We start from the raw sequence: 21,426 nt of genomic DNA, 5'->3' as shown, positions 1-21,426 counted from the left end.
GAGAAATGGTATTACAATTTTCAATTAATGATTGTTATAAGTTATCATTTGCCACGTGTGAATAGCCCTATATTTGTCCTTTCATTCACATTTATCTCTTTGTTTATATCACATCCTCCCAAGAGAATCTAGCTCATCATCACCAAGGTTCTAGCAAGCATGAATTGAAACTTTTTGTGTTATTTAGATCAAAGATTTTGTTTGAAAAATGAAAAAGGAAATAAGAAAAAAATTTATTTTCATTATATTTTCTCTTTATATTAAATATTATTTAAGAGATAAAAAATATTTATTAATTTAATACATTTTTAATTTCCTTTCTCACTTTTCTTTATAATAATCAAACATGAAATATGAATTCTTACGTATTTTTGTTTTTTTTCTTTAATGTGTTTCAAGTTCAAATATGATCCTAGAGCTCCACCACATGTGACCAACCACTCATGCAATGGCGGGTTCATTTTTTATTTTTCAAATAAATTTTACATGATAGTATTACGACTCTTTAGGCATCCAACTAATTTGTCAAGATAATAACCTACTTTTGTACCCCCTTCACTTCGTTATCAATATATTATCCAAAGTTGGTAAGCTCCAACACTCAAATCCTCACATCTTAAAAGAGTTTAGAATTCATAGTTTGGATTTAGATTTATGCAATCCAAACACAAATTGCATTAAAATTCATTCATATTGGCACAAATGTAAATTTGAGACTTAAAACTCATGTTTTCCAAATAAAACTTGATTTACCAATTGAGTTTGAAGTTTTACTAGTAAATAAACCAAATTATATTTTTTTTAATTATTTTTGCTTAGCATAATATGTGTTATATGTAATATGTTATAATTCTCATTTGTTTTTTGTATTAGAACAGTATAAACTAAAATTAGTTTTTTTTTTTCCTCTCTTAATCTAATTATTGTTAAAAAAAAAATCAAAATAAAAAGACTGCACTGAAATATCAAAATTAGTGCAATTCCATTCAATATGAATGGGAAAGGAAATATACATTCCAGTGTAAAATTCGAAATAATAGTTCTTTAACTATTACTTATCATGAATTCACTAAAATTTTAATATTTGCTTTATGATAACATATTATTTAATAAAGAATTATCAATTTATTTTACCATAACGATCTATTATAAAATTAATCATTTTGTAAATTAAATGTAACCTAACAGATTAGCAACCCAAGTTTAGAAAATATGTTTTAGTTGCACGCAATATAACTAATATGGGATTAGGAACTTGAGGTTTAGAAAATGTCGCTTAGCGCATATAATGGTAGGAAATTATAAACCCAAGTTTCATTTAGTAATTTAAGGTTTAGAAAAGTCTCTAACCTTTGTATGACTACACATTTTAGAACTAAAAAACGACATAAAGTTACCGTTGGTGCACAAAATAGCTATTACGAAGAACAAGATAAAATACGATAAGAAATTTGAGAGAATAGACCATCTAGTCCTTATCTTTCCATCTAACATGAAATATGAAAGGATCCGACTTATAGTAATAACATATTTTCTCATGCAAATTATCAAATTCTTCTATTGGTGGCTCTAAAAATTAATTCAAGTTGTTAAGCTTTGAATTGTGAACCGAGTTATGAATCAATAGACCAAATCAAAAAGCAATTTGACATGTTAACACTCAACATCGTATTTTGTTTGGCAATGCCTTCATTTAAACATCTAAATATATTTTATATGCCAGTTTGACTTAATATCATAAATAAATGTTTTTCTAAAAATAAACCATATGCCCTTTATTGTGACAAAACGAACGATGCCAAAGGATGACTTGTGCAGTGCGAAGCGTAGTCAATGTCAATTGTGAAGGCCATCACTACTATTATTGTTAATGCCTATTGGTAAATTGAAAGTCATATTATTAAGCATTAGCTACAAAGCATGAGATAACCCATCTCCCATCCTATCATACCACGACCGCTAACATGATCTTTATCCAGGGATGTACCTAATAGAGTGAGAAAGACAATTATAGATGATGCTATTGGGGTGACCATGCAGAGACTCAGTTTGACATTAACATTCCCTGCACTCTTTGAACATATCCAAAGAAAAACAACATGATTTCATAAAGATAGGCAACCTAATATGCAGTGCAGATTGAAATATAAATTCAACAACCATTATATAAACAGGTCAACGATGGGCAAGTTAAGATCAGCCCCCAACACACAAATGAACGCATATCAACATTCCAAGGAGAACAGAGAACAGAGACGCATAGCAATGTCAGCCAGTTTCCTGCTCAAAATCATCACCATCAGATTCCTCAGCATTGTCGGCGTCATCGTCATCTGCGTCATTATCAAAGTCTTCTTTATCATTGTCAATGGTTGTCTGCCCGATCACCTTGATGTTGTTTCCCATCTTTCTGATTTCATTACACTGAAAAAAATACACATGAATGTGATCAACTAAAGTCCCTGTATACAAGGGAATGAACTGGTTTAGAAAAGGGCTTGCAACCCAAAAAAAAAAAACCTGACAATTTTCACGCAACAATTTCTAAAACATTTCTCAATAACAATCATATTACCATTTATTCTTTTCATCATTCTACCAACAGAAGCCTCTCAAACTCAAAGCACATCAAACCGCATCCATCTGTGTCCATGCATCTTTCTTTTTTCCTTTCTGAGTGGAGTGAGGAACCACCACTATGATGCACATATTAGTAGCGTTCTCTACATAATTTATGCAAAAAACAGTTCCATTACACTAATATTTGTGTGGCAACATGCACTGATTTTTGTTTTGCCTAGTTTACCAGTGCATCCTCAGCTTTCAACTTTCAAGTTCCAACATACTATAGAATATGCTAAAAGACCATGTGATGTAGGAAGGGAAACAGGTATTTAGATGGATTGACCCAATTTGAAAACTAGCTTCAACAAATAGGGTCAAGGGTTTGATGGGTCCTTAGCCCAAAAGTGTCTAGTTAATTAGTAATTTAGTAGTTTATTAGGAGTGCTTTGTTTGCTTGTAGTAGGCTATTGTGTATTTTCAGGTTTGCTTATAATGTGTGTTTTAGGGGTGGTTTATTTGTAATTTTTCATGTACCTTTGAGGGTTTATGTGTAATTTTATGTAATTTAGGCTTTTTCTTATAAATAGGGTATAAAATCCATGTAAGAGGTAGTTCTAGATGAATTTAAACTGAAAGTCAATGTGTAATCCTCCACATTGTATCTCCCTTTCTTCTCTTCCTCCTTCCCCCATCCTCATCTCTACTTGCCAAATTCTCTGTTGCCAGTAATTCCTTGATGCTGCAACTGCACCGCCATGCCATTAATCAACACTAGAACATTGTTTGGCTGGCAATAATGCATCACAGATTTGGTATGTGTGAGCAAAACTTTAATTTGAATGGTTTGTAGGCTAAAACTCAACATTCCATTTCTCGCATCCAGCTTGAAAATAACACTATCAACTTTTGCGGATTCTCTTCAGTTTGTTAATCCCTGTCTAGCCAACGTGTGTCTGCTTCAATTCTAAGATCAATTTTTCTAGATTATACATCTCTTTGATAATTGATTAGTTATCAATTCCACCTCCTTGATAATAAATAAATCATTTTAAGCAATTCAAAGCTAATTCATCATTTAGAACCAATTTAGGAAGTTATTGGCAACTCCTTGTGCACCTTATCTTAGTAGAATTCAATGATGAAATATAACTCATTATAATTTAGGCTAACTGTCACTTGTAAGATAAGGGAGAGACGACTTAGATGTGGTATGGGCACTTAAAATGTAGGCAAAGAAATGCACCAGTGAGGAGGAGCAAGCAAATTACTGCAAATGGCACTAGAAGAGGGATGAGTAAACCTAAAATAACCTGGAATGAGATGGTGAGAAAATATTTAATGACTCTTGAGTTAGCCAAAGAAAATGCCCTGGATCGAGTGGATTGGTTGAAAAGGATTCATATAGTCAACCCTATTTAGTGGGACTTAAGGGTTCTTCTTGTTGTTATTGTCACTTGTTAGATGATGGCTCACAGTGTGTCCACATGCACCTCTAATTTGTTTTCTCCCAGAAACATGCAGGAGTTTGGCACTGAACAATTCCCCCTCCCCAACACAAAAAATAAAAAATAAAAAAAGAAGAGAAAACCTTTAAATCCATCATCATAGCTGGTTATGTATTGGAAAAACTTAAAACGGAATGCTACTAAACAAACCTTTCTACAGTTCACCAGTACAGAGAACACTCCAAAAGCCTCAATCATTCAATTTCTCCCACTGACATAATGTTTCATTTGTTTGAGCTCCTATGCTATAAACAGATCATCCATACTACAAAAGCACGCATCCCAAAATGACAAGTCCACGGCTAAAGCTCCTAAACCGTAGCTTCTGACTTCATAACAACACAATTTTTCCCAACCTTCCCCATCAACATAACAGTCCAAAACCTCATCTCTGACCACTTTGAATACCATTAAAGTGCAGCATGCACCAGAAAATCTAAACCCATCAAACGCAATTGCATGGAGAAAAAAAAAATGTCCCACTTCATAATATTGGGAGCATATTCTCAATTTGATTGAAAGAAACAAGATACTAAGGAAGCAACTATGACAACTCAATCCTCTAAAACTCCTGCACGTTTCGTACGCAGGAATGGAATGGAATCAATATTTCATCATATTCTCCATTCAAATTTTCATTCTATTTCTTTCCTAACTCACTCCATTCTGCAAACCAAACATGATGCTAATTGCTCCCCCACCCCTCCTTTTCCCTGTCCCCCACTCTCTCTGTTGTGCTCCTCTTCACAGCACTACCACAACCCAAACTATCTAGGACTGTACATACTCTAAATAAAATTAGATTTGAACTAAGCAGGAAAGCTGTATATTGTCAATCCCACAACCGGTCCAAATATAATAAACCTAATACAACGGAATGGCATTATACGCTCCAAAAGGAATCACAATCGACCACTGCACAAGCATGCAACAATGCAACTGAAGTTGTATAACGTATCCAACGGTAAGTCGGCATTGACTCTGACACACTGGTCATGTACTTTTAATATAAGTATGCATAGCTATTACATTAAGCCATGTAGATTGAAGCAAAAAGGGTCAAAATAGAATGGCACATTGGCACCTAAAAATGAAGATAATCCATGTTCACATACAGATGCATACATAGGATCCATGGTATTGGGAGAAAACCCAGACCTATCAATTAATCAAGGGATATGGTTCAATTAGATAGCTTTTGGCAGAGTTACCATAAAATGCTATCAACCTAGAGTACGAAAATTCTGAAATATGGTACATTTCCTTTCAAGAATGCTAAATATAACGATCCAAAATTCACATATCATTAAAAATATGGTACATCTCCTTTTAGGTGTCAGATGTCAACACTTGCTTAACACGTCCTATGTAACGCTTTTGGGCCCATCTACAATGAGCTATTGTCCGCTTTGGCCCACTAGCCTCACAAATTTATTTTAAAAAAGTGACTCACATAGTTGGAGCCCAAACCATCCTTATAAGTCTAAGATCTCCCTAGTATACATCCGATATGGGACCGTGACATGCTCTCTTGTCCAATCTCTTACACCCTCATTAGAGTGGCTTACACCTTTGTGTATAATCCACCCACATGATAGTAGCCCTAGGGTGGCTCTAATACCAAATGTAATGGTCTTGGGTTCAACTCTAGCGAGATATTATCTGCTTTAGCCCACTGATCTCACGAATTTGTCTCCTATAAAAGGAACCTCACATAGTTGGAGCCCAAACCTCTCTAGTACACATCCGATGTGGGACTGTGACACCCTAGCACGCATCAGTAATTAATTATTTTTAATTTTTAGATATAGCTTAGGCACTTCTGGACACATTAAGACACTGTGAGGACACACATCCATGAAAATCCTAACAATGAAACGCTCGTTTTTTTGACCCCTTTGAATTTGTTAACAATGCCTCCCCCCACCTCCCACCCTCAAAAAAATAAATCACAAGAAGCCAATAGTATGAGAATCAAGAAGCCTCTTCAAAAGTGGTGCGTTAAAGGTTCGGACTTTGGAGCACTAGCCTCACTACCGAGCACCACAAAAGGAAGATCATTGGCTACTTCGCTTCTTTTATTCTTCAATTGAGTGAGCTTTGAGCCTAGCAGATGTGACTAGTAATCACCAAGTCCATTGCTTCTCTTCCCTGTGTTCACAACACCCCCCCCCCCCCCCCCCCCAAAAAAAAAATTTAAAGAAAAACATCTTAAAGCCATCACCAGTTTGCCACTCTTCATTAATAATTAAATCTGGCTTTTTTGCCTTTTAAATTTCTTGATGACTGATTCACTAATTGTTTTTCCGGATCCATATTCTCTAATATGAATGTAGCTGATGATTGTCTAACTAGAGTTTGTAAAATGTGCAATTAATGATTGTGTATGAATGATGCACATACTTCATTTTAAATTAAAATTACCTCAACACTGTCACTCAAAGGAAAAACATGACTAAATATATATTTTTACATTAATTGATTAATGCATCCTGGTCAGTGTCGTATCCTTGTTTTTTTTTTTTTTTTTCAAAATTGCCACATTGCCATGTCAGTACCGTATTTAGTTGTATACATGTCCCATCTCAATATTGGGGCTTCCTAGTTTTGAATAAATTTTTTTTCACATAAAATACATTTTATTAGTTAAAGTAGAGAATTATCACATAAATTTCTTCTTTCAAACATTATTGATCTACATCACAAAATAAAATATTTTCTAGTTTTAGAAACACCTCAACATCTTCCGTAAAATATACAAGTTCCCTCACATATTTTTCACTAATATATCTCTTCAAGTATACCCCAAACATTCCACATTTTAAAGCATGTCTCATACCTTAATTATTTCCCAAACTTTGAGGAATAATAAGAACCAGAGAGAGAGAGAGAGAGAGAGGTATGAGTGACCTTATCTTCAAAATCAGACTCTTCCATGGCAAGGAGGAACTCATCACTCTGGGGCTGTGGCCACTGGGATGGCAGCAGAAATGATGTTGGGATCGTCCTCATGGCCCATGGGTACTGTGTCATGAATGCTGGATACTGCAACATTATGTTTCTTTGATGTGTTGGAAACCAGCAAGTTCTTCTCTTAGAGGCTACTTGGTATCGCTGTCGAAAAATTTGAGAACAGAAGTCAGAAACCGAAACTGGAAACCAAAAACTGGCAAACTCTTTGGTTCTGTTCCTAATCCTGAAACTGTTTAACTGCATATTTTAAATTTTTTTCCAGATGACACAACTTAATAGATAATTACTGGCTAATTTTGATTTAAATAACACATTAAGAAAAAAAATCAAGTATTAAATTAGTCATTTATTAAAATGGTTCAGAGAGACATCAGAATTATATTGTGTAACATCAAAGTCCCATAATAATTAATCACTCTCAACAATTAGAGAACCTCATAACCAAAAAAAAGGTGGGAGACCTGCATGAAAATCACCGAGTTAAAACATCAACAGAAGATCAACATGCAAATGCAAAAATAGATATACAGAGAGAAGAACAGCCCCAAAAAAATGTCTCCTTTTTTATTTTGCTTGTGGAGATGTGGATGCTCTGAGGAGATTATGGCAGATTTAATCAATGATCACAATAAAGATCTTAACCAAAGCACATTGCAAAAAATATCACCCCTTCAATCAACAACCAGAGAGGGGTTGAGTGGTGAGAAATGATCAAAAAAATAAATCAATCAATCACAATGACCAGTGAAGAGCAGAGAGGTGGTGAGAAATGGAACAGGTATATATACATGTAGACACCCATGCAATGCACAGAAATTGACTTGATATCATAAATAATTTTTTTTACTATAAAAAAGAAAAAGAGAGAACAGTGAGTTTTAAATGCTACCGAAAATCCGGGAGATCACCCCTGTATTTTGAACATTACACATTTTTTTAAACATGCAAAAATTTATAAAATATTATTGTCTACAAACTTTAGTGCTCAGTCCAGTCTAAATCAGCAGTCATAGTGAACTAGAGTTCTAATTCAGAACAAAAAAAATTTATGAAATTGCACCGTACAAATTTTTTTAGCTGTTTCAGTAGCATTTTAGTGGAAACAAATAAATTTAAGGAAAAATATGCACAGTAAAGTGTCTATGCGTATTGTTTTTCATGGTTTTGGGGTCCAAACTATGTACATTATGTCTTCTTCACACACCAAGAGCCTTCCTCTTTATGCACTGATATCTCTTTCCCCATCTTTTGTATCTAATCTAGCATACGAATTATTAAATGATCTATGTTTAGCTTCACTGACGGCCTTTATTGCATCTTTTCTTGTCTCTTTATACTTTTCAAAGTTTTCCATGCTTCTACATGTTCGCCATGTTTTTATACCAAAATTTGTCTTTACAACTTTTTCGACATCTTAATCCCACCAACTTTCTTTGCTATTCAAGAATCTTCCTCTTGATTCACTTAAAATCTCTTTTACTATCTTTTTAATAGAGCTAGCCATCCTACTCCAAAGAGTGTTTGTATCTACATCACCCTCTATAGTCCAACCGCCATCTTTGATTATTTTATGTTTAAATTTTAATATATTTTCTCCCTTTGGGTTCCACGACCTAGGTCTCTTACACTGGTTTATTTTATCATTTCTCTTCCATTTTTTAATACATATATCTAACACCAAAAACTCTATGTTATATGGTTAAGCTTTCAGCTGGGATAAATTTACAATCCTTACACGATAAACGATCTATCTCTTAGTTAAAAAAAATCTATTTGACTTTTATTTTATCCACTTTTGAAAGTTATTAAGTGTTCTTTTATTTTCTTAAAGCAAGTATTCATTGCAATAAAATCATATGACATAGCAAAATCTAAAATCATCTCTCCAGGCTCATTTTTGTCTCCATATCTATATCCTTCATGTATCCTCTCATAACATATATTATATCTTCTAATGTATAAATTCAAATATACTCATATGAATATTTTCTAAGTCCTTGATATGCCTTTATGACACTATCCATATCTTCCCAAAATTGTCTCTTAAGGTTTTCTGCTAAGCCTACTTGAGGAACATAAGCACTAATGGCATTTATTATCTCTTGGCCTAACACCATCTTGATATTTATAATTCTATCTTTTGCTCTTTTGAAATCTACAACACTATCTTTTAAGTTTTTGTCTACAATAATTTCTACCCCATTCTTATGTTTTTTTTTTTTTTGTCCCAATGTATCAAAGTTTAAATCTTGATCTTTCAATTTCTCTAGCTTTCTCCATCGCCCACTTAGTTTCTTGAAGGCAAATTAGATTAATTTTTCTTCTAATCATTCTGTCCACAATTTCCAAGCTTTTACCTATAAGTGTCCTTGTATTCCAAGTTGATAATCTAATCCTAATCTCCTGAACTAACTTCTTTACTTGCCCATGTCTCGCATATTTGACACTATATCCGGAGGCTGACATAGCGCGTCACTTTGAGGCCACGACCTAGCTCACCCTCGCCCACTTTTCGCTACACCTGGGTTGTATAAGTGCAACACATTGCTCGTAGGGAATGCCCCAGTGAATAGTCGATAAGGATTCATATCATAATGATCTAACAAGTTTATGCTGGCTATTAGCTACCTAACGCAACCTTCCTCCTTTACCCAGGCTTGGAACTGGCCGTGTGTGAAAAGATTAGTACATTAAGTGCATCATAGGCTGAGTTAGCTGGTTGTATTTCTTCTTCTTAATAAAATCTCTTTTTTATGATACATTAAGTGCATCACAAGCTGAGTTAGCTGGTCATATTTCTTCTTCTTAATAAAATCTCACAGTGGTGCTACTCTTTTGCGAAAAACCCTCTCTTCGCACAACTCACTAATGCTCGAAATCATGGTGATAGTACGAATTGCTGGTGGGTGTTTGTTCAATACAGATCGAAGGGAAGATTTTTGATCTAAGATTGGATAAGATAGAGAAGGTTGGAGGTCTATTTGTCCATGAGAAGAACCATAATTGCAATCAGTGGGCACACCTCTCTTTAGTTGTGGCTTCATGGTTTTCCCAGGGATTCTCGTCTCATGAAGGTAGGTTGTGCAAGGGTTTTCGAAGAGTCTAAGTGGGATATGCTGATTACTGGATAGGGATTCATGTGACTAGAGCAAGGAAGTTCATGGAAATAGGCATGGGTGAAAGGGTAAAAAGCATTCCATTTTTGTTCCTGAAGGGCTAAACACGGATTGATGGCCTTGATTCAGGGATGCGTTCGTTGCTTTGGAGAGTTTCTTGTCAGTCTAGAACTAAAAAAGCATATGACAGGAGGAACGATAATTGCTCATGGAGTCAAATTGTCTCAGATAGCACAAGTGATGATGGAGATCACTTGATTCCTAAAAGCGTGCATGAGGGGATCTAAGCTCACTAAAGGGGAAGAATGAACAAGAAGTTCACTTTGTCAGCTTCGCACTACCAATCGACATCGGAAAGGGTATTGTTTTGTGCTGAGCAGCCAAGATCAGAGGCGGCTAGGGTTACCTACAAGGGTGATGGGTTAACAAAGATTGAGTAGGTTGGGCCTAGTCTGACTATTAATATAGATTTAGGTTGGCAGTTAGAGAATAATAAGCCTCTTTTAAAATCTTTGTAGGGCTTGTTGATGAAGGAGGCCCAAGAGCAATCTTATGGTTTAACACTAGGCTTGGGCAATGATAAAATGCAAATGGGTCCAGAGCAGGCCTATAAGACCATACAGGGGCCAAACCAAAAGGAAGCCCTCTAGCCCAAATCTAGGGAGGCTACGAACGTGAGGTCAGAGATTTTCAGAGTAGAAGCACAATCAGTAGTTTTTTCGAAGAAGACACAGGATGATAATCCTAAACTGCACTCCTCTTCAAACAACATCCTTGGCAAGCATCAGGAGGCGTGTTCCAGTAACATCAAAGAGTAGGCAGTGGAAGTAGGAAATCAAGGTACTTCTCAACAAGAGACGATCGATAATAGGGGAAGCTTTAGAGGTGAAAGTAGGGATTATGGTTCTAAGAATATTAATTTTTGGAAAAGTGAAAATTAGGATTTCATGCTTGGGTCAGTTGGAAATCTTGATGGTAAGGGAGTTAGTTTGGATAATTTGAAAAGAGGAAAGGTTTACGCTCATCATAACAAAGTGCAAACTGGTGTTGAAGGGATGAAAGAGAAAATGTGAGACTTATCAGGTGAAAAAACATATAAAATTATCAAGAGAGATACCAAAGGTGTTCTAACTATTGTGGAAGAGCCAATTAGTGAGAGCGCCAAATGGTGCAAGAATAGTATGAGATGGGAAGATGTTACTGATAAGATAGCGTAGGGAGTAGAGATTTTGAATGCAAAAAAGGATTACTTTTGGATCATATTCGGGAGCAATATGGATATTCCTATAATTCTTCCATTGATTGCCTAGGGGATTTATTTTATGTGTTGCCTCCTCCTTTAGAAGGCTTAGATGGAATTAATATGTTTGATGAGATTAAGGATGGAATTCTACCTACTCCTGTCCAAGAAATCTCTAAGAAACACATTAAAACTCAGTGCTTGTTGATGAATTGGGCTTCAAGTTGCATAATCAAGGAGGAAATGAAATTAGGCTTTAAGGGGGAAAATCAAAGGTGAAGAAGGGTCAAAGGGAACTAGCTAATTTGAAGTCTTCAGTGAACTATGACGGGAAGGGATTGAAGAGGGGATTTATGAGTTCTTATTAGCAGTTTTGCTTTCATTTTTTCCTTTTATTTATTTTTTTCTCTTTCTTTTTTTTTTTTTTTTTTTTTTGAGGATTTAGTATCCTCAATATGATTGCACATTCTCTTTCTTAATAGATTTTCTCTTGTTATTAAAAATAAAAAATAAAAAATAAATAAATAAAAACACCTAGAGCTCATTCGAGAGTCAAGATTATAAAATATTTGCAAACTAATTGATATTGATTAGTTACAAATCAATGACTCATAAATGTGCAAGTGAAAGCTTTTGAAATAACTTTTCCATGAGGTCACGAGTTCAAGGCGTTGGAAACAGCCTCTTGCAAAAATGCAAGGTAAGGATGCATGCTATTCCGCCCCATCCCTAGATCCCACATACACGGAGCTTCGTGCACCAGGCATCCCTTTTTATGTTTCATAGTCCCATCAATCCATTCCAGCCTCCACACTGCAATATTCCCTTCATATGCAATAGCAACAAACTAAAGTATCCTATATGTTCCAATTATTTCAGTTCCATCATATTTAATGCATATTCATAAATGGGAATGAATTAGTCCCAAGTTCTAGTTATATAAAATTATATACCTAGAAATTTATTGAATAAAATTATACCAATGACTATACAACTTAAGAAGCTCTAGGGGTGATGTTGGTAGGCTAAGAATCATGCGTGCGCACATAGCTTTGAGCTTGGAACCAATAAATACCCTCAAAATTGTGCCATTTTGATTTTTTTGGATAAAAGAGAAATATTTTATTAAGGATTAAAAGACCGAATATATGTACAAAATTGGACAAGATGTCCTCGAAAAAGGAAATTCAAAAAATTGGCAAATTACAATAAGCTGCCTTCCAATCCTTTGAAGGTAGGGGCAACAATACACCACAAATATTTTTTAAAAAAAATTAAAAATTAAAAATTAAAAAACAAAGGGTGGAACTAAAAGGAAGCCAAGAACAACACTCAATCCCATAAGAAACAGGAATAATTTGTGCATCTTTCAAATATTCACATGTTTCTCTCAACCCATAGAGTACGTAAGCCAAGGAACATTGTTGTATCTACTTAAGCCAAAGCCCCTAAGCTTTACAAGCAATAGATCACCTGCATTCTGCATGGCACCAGCCAGTTCTTGCCAAAATAGGAGAAGAGGGCATTCCATAGTTGTGTTGCCACCTGACAATGCACAAACAGGTAAACAATTGTTTCACTGAACTAATGGCACATGACACACATGTCGGGGCTGAGTTATTTGCAAGGATTCTTTTTTTGAAGCAAATTGTGCTCGTTAATTTTATTTTAAATGACAGTCCAGACAAAGGTCCGAATCTTCCAAGGAACCTTAGCCCTCCAAATGATGCGACTCCAAGAAAAGAGACTGGGAGAAGGGGATTTTGGAAGGTATGAGACAAAGATTTTGAGGTGAGCAGCCTCGAAAAATCACCCTCCCACACTTGCTCGTCCTCCCTATTGGAAGGAAGAAAGTGCACTAGAAGCAAGATCATAAGCCCATTGACCTCTCTTTCGTTGAGATTCCTAAACGGAAATCCCACAAAAAAGAGCCCCCCTTAAGAAGAAATGAATGAGTTGAGGTGCATTGTGGAAAGAAGAAAACTCAAACAAATGAGACACCTCCAGCTCCAAGGGAGTGTCACTCACCCAGACATCCTCCTAGAAATGAATCCCATTTCCCACTTTGAATTGGGTAAAAGGGAAGAACAAACTCACCACCTGGATACAAATTTCTAGGGGCATGCATAAGAATAATACCACTTCCTCTTGACTACCACCCATCATACATATTTACTTTTAATCACCTTCTGTCATAGGGGGTTAACTTCCAAACCATATAAAAACAAAGGGGATGTTTTTGGATACCACATTACCAAGTCCTAGGCCTGTTCAGATGTGTGTCAATGAACAACGTCCCATCTAACTACATGCTCTCTCTTACCCTCCCCTGATCCTGAGCAAAGGAAATCGTGCATCAACCTCTCTAAAGTCCTAGCTACTCTCAAGGGCACTCTAAAGTAGAAGAAGAAATAAATAGGTGTGTTGGAATAAGAGGCACCAATAAGTGTGACATGAACCCTATATGACAAGTATACCCTCTCCCACCCCTCCAGTCTCCTACACACCTTCCCAAGCACAGGGTCCCAAAAGACTACAGAATTTGAGTTGCCCCTAAGTGAGAGCCAAGGTGCGACAGTGGCCACTCAAAGGAACACATCCCGCCAAGGCTATAAACATCTCTAACTCCCTAGCACCCAAATTGATCCCAACCACCCCCTCTTGGGAAAGTTGATCTTTAAACCTGATATCTTCTCAAAATCTTAAGTAAGATGATAAACTTATGGAATTTCACAGCATTAAAAAAGATAATGGATTCCATGAAGATGAGGTACCTCCACTTCCTCCCTCCCCTTGTGAAGGCCTCTGATCACCTGTAGACCCTATGCATGAAAAAGCAACTTACTCAAGGTGTCCACCACTAGAGAGAACAAAGGAGACAACAAATGCTCTTGAACAAGAGGCTGTTTATTCGCACTTAATAGCCTCTAAATAGAGGTCAGGTGCTAAATGATCTAATATTCAGAAAACCAGTATTATTTGCTTGTGTTGAATGGGTGCTGACTGAATCAGCATCTACCCCCTTGCTGATTCAGTCAGCAGAGAATTTCAAACATATTTTGACACATTTTCCCCTTCAAGAACCCCCAAATTACACACAAAAATCCCAATTTCGTCCACAGTTGCACAGCCTCCCTGCTCATCTTCTCCTTCTTTCTCGTTGGATTGCACAGCCGCCACACATTGCTGCTACTGCTGCTTCTTTTCTCCCCATTTTCCTCTGTCCAAGTTCAATGCACAGCCCTGGATTGGCAGCTGTGGCAGTAGTAGTTCACCCTCAAGAATAAGAGCCCCACTGCCCTGTTCTGGTACGGGCAGGGCAGGTTTTGTCCAGGACTTCGTCTGAGTCCTTGGAGGCCCAGGTCTCACCGGATTTTGTGTTTGGTGGAGTCCTACAGTTTCCAGGACTGTAATTATCAACAGGACAGCACCAAATATGGGCAGGGTATTTCCTGGAACTGAATGGGTCTGCTTTTCAGGGTCAGACCAGTGGCCGGGTGGTGGGCAGTCATTAGTGGAGATTGGAGAACATGTGAAGTGATGAGGAAATCAGATTCTTACAGTAGCAGCTGAATTTACTTTGACTTTTGGCTGAAAACAGCCATTAATACATATCTTCAATATCTACAGGCTGTTGCTCACAGACAAATGTAGCATACGTATGAATATATTATATGAGATATATAAACTTGAGAGAAGAGAACAGGAAGATCTAAGCTATTTTTCCGATCAGAAAATAACTTTAATTTTAAAAAAAAAATTGCTAAAATTTCTAACAAATGATTTTTTAATATATTTTAGATTTTTTTTTTTTACTTTTTATGCAATATTTATTTTTTTATTTATAACTAAATACTTTATGTTTTTATGTTATTTATTTTTTTAAGTTCTCATGAAAATTTAAGGATTAAAATAGTAAAAAATATATTTATATTCAGTACTAAATGACCTAAACTATTCAGTATTCAAGGATTCACTTTACTTCTAATTCCTGTTCACAAATTTAAAATTGGATTCCGAAATCAGCGCTTAATGCTTAATTTTGTCAAACACCCCCTAGGCCCTAACTCTTAAGGCCCTGAGACACCATGAACCACTTGGGCTGAGGCGACCTCTAATCCGCTTCCTGCACACCTCCTCAAATCCATGGAGCCCCAATTTACCATGTCATTGGCTTTCTCGAAATCCAATTTAAATAGAAAATCCCTCCTTCCTCTCCTCCTTATGTCCTCCACCAACTGATTAGCCAGAAGCACTGCATTTAAAATTTATACCAGTCCTCTTGAATAAAAGAAGATCCTGTCATGGTAACAATTGTCCCCAAAACAATTCAAAATCTTTTAGTTAAGACTTCTGAGAGGATTTTGTAAAGACTGTTGACATGGCTAATATGCCTAAGGTCCCTCACTCTCAAGGACCACTCCTCCTTGGGGACATATGTAATGAAGGTTGAGTTTCACCACCCCGTTGCAACAAAATTCTTTGAAAAGCTTCAGGGGTCATCTTTCAGGACCTCCCAGTTCTCCTAAAGAAAGCCATTGTAAAACCATCATGGCTGGGAGCCTTATCTGTGCTCAACCCAAACATTGTTTTTTATCTCTTTAGCCTCAAAGGTCTTTCAAGCCACTAAGCAAATCACCTCAATGGTCAATGGAGACCCTCCACCTTCAATCTGTTCAGGGACTCCTCAAAGAATAGTTGTGTATTAAAATTAGTCATCTCATCGTCAGTTTGAGATTGCCCCCTCACCACATGCCCAGAGCCTAATTCCAACTCCTTAATGTAGCCTTTCCTCCTCCTCCTCCTACAACAACCTATGGAAATAACTAGAGTTGCAATCCCACTCTTTTAACCACTTCACCCTCACTTTGTGACACCAACTCATATCCTCCCACAATAAGAGCACCTCCAGCTTATTAGCAAGAGAAGACCTCCTGGCCCTATTCTCCACATCTAGCAAACCACAGTCCTCACTCCTCAAACCTATCCAACTCAGCAATCTCATAAAAGATACTGTTTTTGCCTCTTTAGTGTTTCCAAAGATCTCTTTATTCTAAATTTTTAGCTTCGACTTCATTTACTTTAGTTTCGTCATTATCTTAAAATCTTCCCCACTAGACTTCACACTGACCCCACCAAGTTTTAAGACTCTTCCAAAATGAGGGGTGTGTTACCCATATGTTCTCAACCTGAAATGGGGTGGGCCTCACTGCATCGAATTGAACTCAAGGAGGCGAGTGTGATCAGAGATAGATCTAGGAGTTATTTCCTGTACAAGACATGGAAACATGTCTTTCCACGTGTTAGCAAACAAGAATCTATTGATGCTAGTGGAAGCCTGTCCATCTCCAGATGCCACCCAAGTGAAATGACCATTGTTTAAGGTAAGAGCCCTAAGCCCATAGTCCCGAATTAGACAAGCGAATCTTTTCATACTCGTAAAGATCCTAGACCTCCCCATAGTTTCTCTAGAGCTATGAGTGACATTAAAATCCCCACCACCACCACCCAATGTAGACTGCAAAAAAAAAAAAAAAAATCACCTACCAACTCTTTAAAGAATGAGTTCCCTAAAGAGGACGAATTTGGGCCATTCGCTCATGAAAACCCATCTCCTAAAGCCTCTAATATCTGTCAAGACCGAAAGGTGAAAAATCTCTCCAATGTCCTAGAGGAGGGTAGGGCCACCTGATATTTGTTCCTATCTTCCCAAAGACTTTGAAGGAGAAAGGAGTCTACTTCTGTTAGCTTAGTATCCTGGAGAAACAAAAGGTCACGGCTGACTTTATTTATAAGCATCTTGACCACTCTCCTCTTACCCTCCCTAACCCTAACATTCCATGATAGGAGCTTCAATTACACTGCTAACGACCCTTGAGGACTTGCCTCCCTTATCATATTTAACAAATGATGCTAATCTATCCAATTCCCGCCTCAATTTCTTAGCCTTTTACCTATCCTCAGACACCCCTTTCCTCAACCTAACCCTCCCCCCTCTAGAATTTACCAAAGCAAGATCCAGCACATCCAAGATATCCTGAGCCTCTTAATTATCCTTATGGCACAATTTTGTAGGACTCCAACAGAACAGGGAGCTTACCATCTGAAGAAGCATTGTTTACCAGGATTGAGATTGAATTGGGCACATGAAAATTGTTTGAACTGAATGTACTGCAGATTCGGTATCCGGAGTGTTTAGGGTGAGATTTTCTTGAGTTCACATATCGCCTGTATCTGCATTTCTTCAAAAGGCAATTCCGCATTCCTTGTCAAATTCCAAAGCCAAAAGATCTCTCGTAGTCTGTGCCATTGTGATTTAATGCCCTTAATTTGTAAGGGATTTATATTTTTTGCTACCACATTGTACAAATCTATATTAGAAAGTTGACACCTAGTGCATATCATTAGAAAATTCTAGGAGTGAAGCCATCTTTTGTGTGTGTGTGTGTGTGTGTGTGTTGACTTTGAGCCAACAAAACACTAAATTATGGTTACTAACTTTGAAAGAGCCTGCTTATGAATGGGGTGAAGCTATCTTGTGTGTGTGCGCGTGTTGGCTTTGAGCCAACAAAACACTAAATTACGGTTACTAACTTTGAAACAGCCTGCTTATGAACTATGGAAAATTATTTCTTCGGAAACCTACTTCCATTTTAATTATTTATTATGGGACTAACCTTAACATTAGACCCAAACCCCACTTTTGTTCTGTAAAATTATCCCATTCTAGCTTCATCATAATCTTTATTTTATCTTTTCGTAGTTTTTAAATAGATTAGATCAATGTTAAAGCAAAGGCGTAAGGCAAGGCGTTTTAACCCTTAATAGGTGAAGCATAAGGCTTAAAGTGTTGAGGTGTAAGCCTTTTGAGAATTTTATTTCTAGCTAAAAGTATGTAATAAATTAAATGGCCATGCGGTGGGCAATGGTGCACACACACTAGGCCATGCAGTAAGCATGTGCTAGGCCATACATTGGACAATGGTGTGCATGCATTAGGCCATGCATTAGGCTATGCATTAAGCATGAGTATTCAGCCTCAAATTTACAAAGCTAGCACTTTATCCAATAGGTGCCTTGGTTATGATGAGGGCAGTGTGTACATGTGCTAGGCCATGCAGTGGGCAACAGTGTGCATGCATTCTAAAATAAAAGAAATTTTAAAAATTACAAATTGAAAAAAAAAAAAAAAAAAACACACACACACACACACATAATTTGTAAACTACTTGTTGGCCATTAAAAATATACAAACTTGAATTCATTAAGTACACCATGCCAAGGGATATAGGTATAATATACAAAGTTCAAATTATTTTCAAGATCTAAGATGCAACTCTCAATTATTTTGGGAAAGTTGAGGTTCAATTGTTTGAGAGTTTTGGAGATTACTCATACTACGACATTCCTTTATGGGAAGCATTTTTCTGATACTAAAGCAATTCATACCTTTCAAAGAAAAAACATAGTACAATTCATATGCATTCTATTCTGTTAAAACGAACAAACACCCAATCCTATAACAGGAGAAACCATATTTGAATCCTATCAACATACAGTTTCTTCTTCCAGCAATGTGTCTCTTCAACATATACCTAGTGCTGATCCAACTAAAAACAAATATCAGAATACTCAGCCTAATAGAATGCCATTTTGATCCAAGGAAAAGAAAAAGACAAAAAACAGAAAAGCAGAAAACCATTGTATCTAGTGAAAAAATAAACACGAACAACATAAACAATAATCTCAATTATAAAAAAGACTAACTTCAAATTATCAACACAATTCACCAGAATTGGTAATGGCGTAGTGGTTAGAGATCATTTGGGGCTCGATTAGATGGTTTCGCAATCAACCTAGGCATCAACATCTAGCGCGCCCGAGTGGTCAGAGAACATTTGCGGAAATTTATTTTTCATTTTCTTTCTCTGCCGACGGTTTCCGAAACCAAACGGAGTATAATTAAATGCCAAAAGTCCGCAAAATCAAGTAATCATAACATAAATCAAATAGAACATTTATTGAGAACTAACCGAGAATGTGGATCTTGGAGTTGGGCTGCTCCAGTCCAATCTTCAGAAAAGACGATGACCACTGAGAAAAGGCAAAGCATAACAACTCACAAACCAAAGACCAAAACTGCAAAAGCACAATAAAAACAAATAAGCAAATCAAAGGAACAACAAAATCAGCGAGCTGTGTCAATTCTCCTCCTAAAGAAGAAGAAGAAGAAGTAGAAAGGGGGCGGGAATCCTGCATTGACAAATCACCGGTTAAAAAATCTACAAAAGATCGACTTGATAACGCAGAGAGAGAGGGAGTATACCGGAGAGTAGAGTTTCTAGGCTTCCAGCCTTTCTTGCCTTCTTCACATTTCTTGGACTTCGAAAACGAAGAACAGTAGACCGAGACCAATAAAATTTTTTTTTGGATCACGCCCGGGTTTTCGCATGTCCGGCCACATGACTAATCCCGAAGCTGATTCCACAAGGGAGATAAATTTCAAAAATTCAGAAATGAAAATGAACCACGAAAGGGTTTAAACGTCAATAATTTATTTTGATTAGCTTGATGGTAGATTAAAATTGATATGTGACAAAAATTTGAGAAATGAGAAATAAAAATTAAAAAAATATTAAAAATCAGCTTAATATTTATAAAATTAATATTAATTAAAAATATTTATTTTTATCTTTAAATCAAATAACATTATAAAAATATAATTAAATAATAAATTTTCAAATAATACACATTAGAAATTAATACAATAAGAATAAATTTTATTTTAATTATTATACTTAATTATTCTACTTTCCAAATTTCCTTTACAATAAAATTTTATTAGAAATGATGATTGAAAAATAGTTTGCAATTGGGTTTATTATTATTTTTTGAAATTTATGTATATTTTTCTTTTAATTCTATTTAAATTCATATGATCATTATTTTTTATTTTACTTTGAAAGTGTATAAAATAAATAATTTAATCAAAAAATATTAATTCTAAATATTAAAATTTCTAACAAAAAGTTGTCAAAATAACTAAAAATCATAATATTTGGTTTTTTGTTTTTTGACAAACAGTTGAAAATCGACACCAAAAATAGAAATTGACAACGTAAACAAACACATTTTTATAATATATTTTTTCACTGTAAAGAAATAGAAATAGAAAATAGAAACAACAATGATATCAAACAGACACCAAATTTAGTTATGAATTAAGTTTTATAATATTATGTTTGGAAGTATGAATTTAAAATTTGGAAACATAAATTTTAATACACCCAAAATTGATAGGAACGTTCATACAGTTGGACAATTATAAACTAACATTTGATATCTCACGTAACCGCCCTTAAGTTACCACCTATAGTCATCCCAAACTTAATGGTATGGTTACAAGAGAGCTACCATTGATGTTTTGCATAACTTTCCTTAAGTTACTTATAACCCCCTAAGTATACTGACACACTTATAAATGCTAAGGTGAAGGAGGGTTTGCTTCCACCACTATAAAAGGAGATCCTAGGAGGAGGTAAACACTTTATTCTCACTTACTCTTCATTTACTATTATAATCTAAACATCTCATTCCCTAATTCAGGCATCGAAGTGATCCCCTAGAGTAGACCTCGAATCCTCCAAACCGTTGTTATTTGATACCTTACAGGTGATCACGATTGAAGGACGATTCAATAAAAGCTATTTGATTTTTGGCAACAACAAATTTAAATTTAAATTTAGACAAAACTTGATTAATAACTTTTAATTCATACTAAATGAATAATTCATTTTAGATACTAAACATGTGATAAATAATTCTTCATTCATCAATATCATAAATTAAAAAAAAAAAAGTAATATTTATTTGTCACATGTTTAGTATTTAGTAAATAGACACACGGATAACATAGAGGGACATATCCTCTTTGTAATTTATCAATAATAATTAGAATACCACTGGTACACCAAAATACAAGTTGTTGTGAAAATAACGTCTCTTCCAACAATGCACAGCGGAATAA

General features: G+C 35.8%; 1 protein-coding gene across 4 annotated transcripts; it reads right to left on the bottom strand.

Annotated features, from left to right (window-relative positions):
- Positions 1-2,048: 2,048 nt before the first annotated feature.
- On the bottom strand, positions 2,049-19,928 carry LOC131146075 (uncharacterized). 4 transcript variants are annotated; one of them, XM_058095364.1, is made up of 5 exons: positions 19,726-19,862; positions 19,584-19,652; positions 19,433-19,493; positions 6,981-7,184; positions 2,049-2,424 (listed from the first exon to the last, which is right to left on the bottom strand). In XM_058095364.1, the coding sequence occupies exons 4-5, from the start codon at positions 7,122-7,124 to the stop codon at positions 2,269-2,271; spliced, it is 300 nt and encodes a 99-aa protein (XP_057951347.1). In that variant the 5' UTR covers positions 7,125-7,184; positions 19,433-19,493; positions 19,584-19,652; positions 19,726-19,862; the 3' UTR covers positions 2,049-2,268. The 4 variants fall into 4 exon arrangements, with proteins under 4 accessions (XP_057951347.1, XP_057951346.1, XP_057951348.1 ...); XM_058095363.1 differs by lacking the exon at positions 19,584-19,652 and having other exon boundaries at positions 19,433-19,538; positions 19,726-19,928; XM_058095365.1 differs by lacking the exon at positions 19,584-19,652 and having other exon boundaries at positions 19,726-19,911.
- Between the last annotated feature and the right edge of the window lie 1,498 nt (positions 19,929-21,426).

This window comes from Malania oleifera, chromosome 13, assembly GCF_029873635.1.
Source record: "Malania oleifera isolate guangnan ecotype guangnan chromosome 13, ASM2987363v1, whole genome shotgun sequence".
NCBI classification, from domain to species: domain Eukaryota; kingdom Viridiplantae; phylum Streptophyta; class Magnoliopsida; order Santalales; family Ximeniaceae; genus Malania; species Malania oleifera.
This window is presented reverse-complemented; position numbering and strand designations above follow the sequence as displayed.

Coding starts and splice junctions, on each gene's coding strand:
- LOC131146075 (XM_058095363.1), bottom strand. CDS start 7,124: ATGTTGCAGTATCCAGCATTCATGACACAGTACCCATGGGCCATGAGG. Junction 2,425..6,980: donor AGTCTGATTTTGAAGATAAG/GTCACTCATACC, acceptor TATTTTTTTCAG/TGTAATGAAATCAGAAAGAT.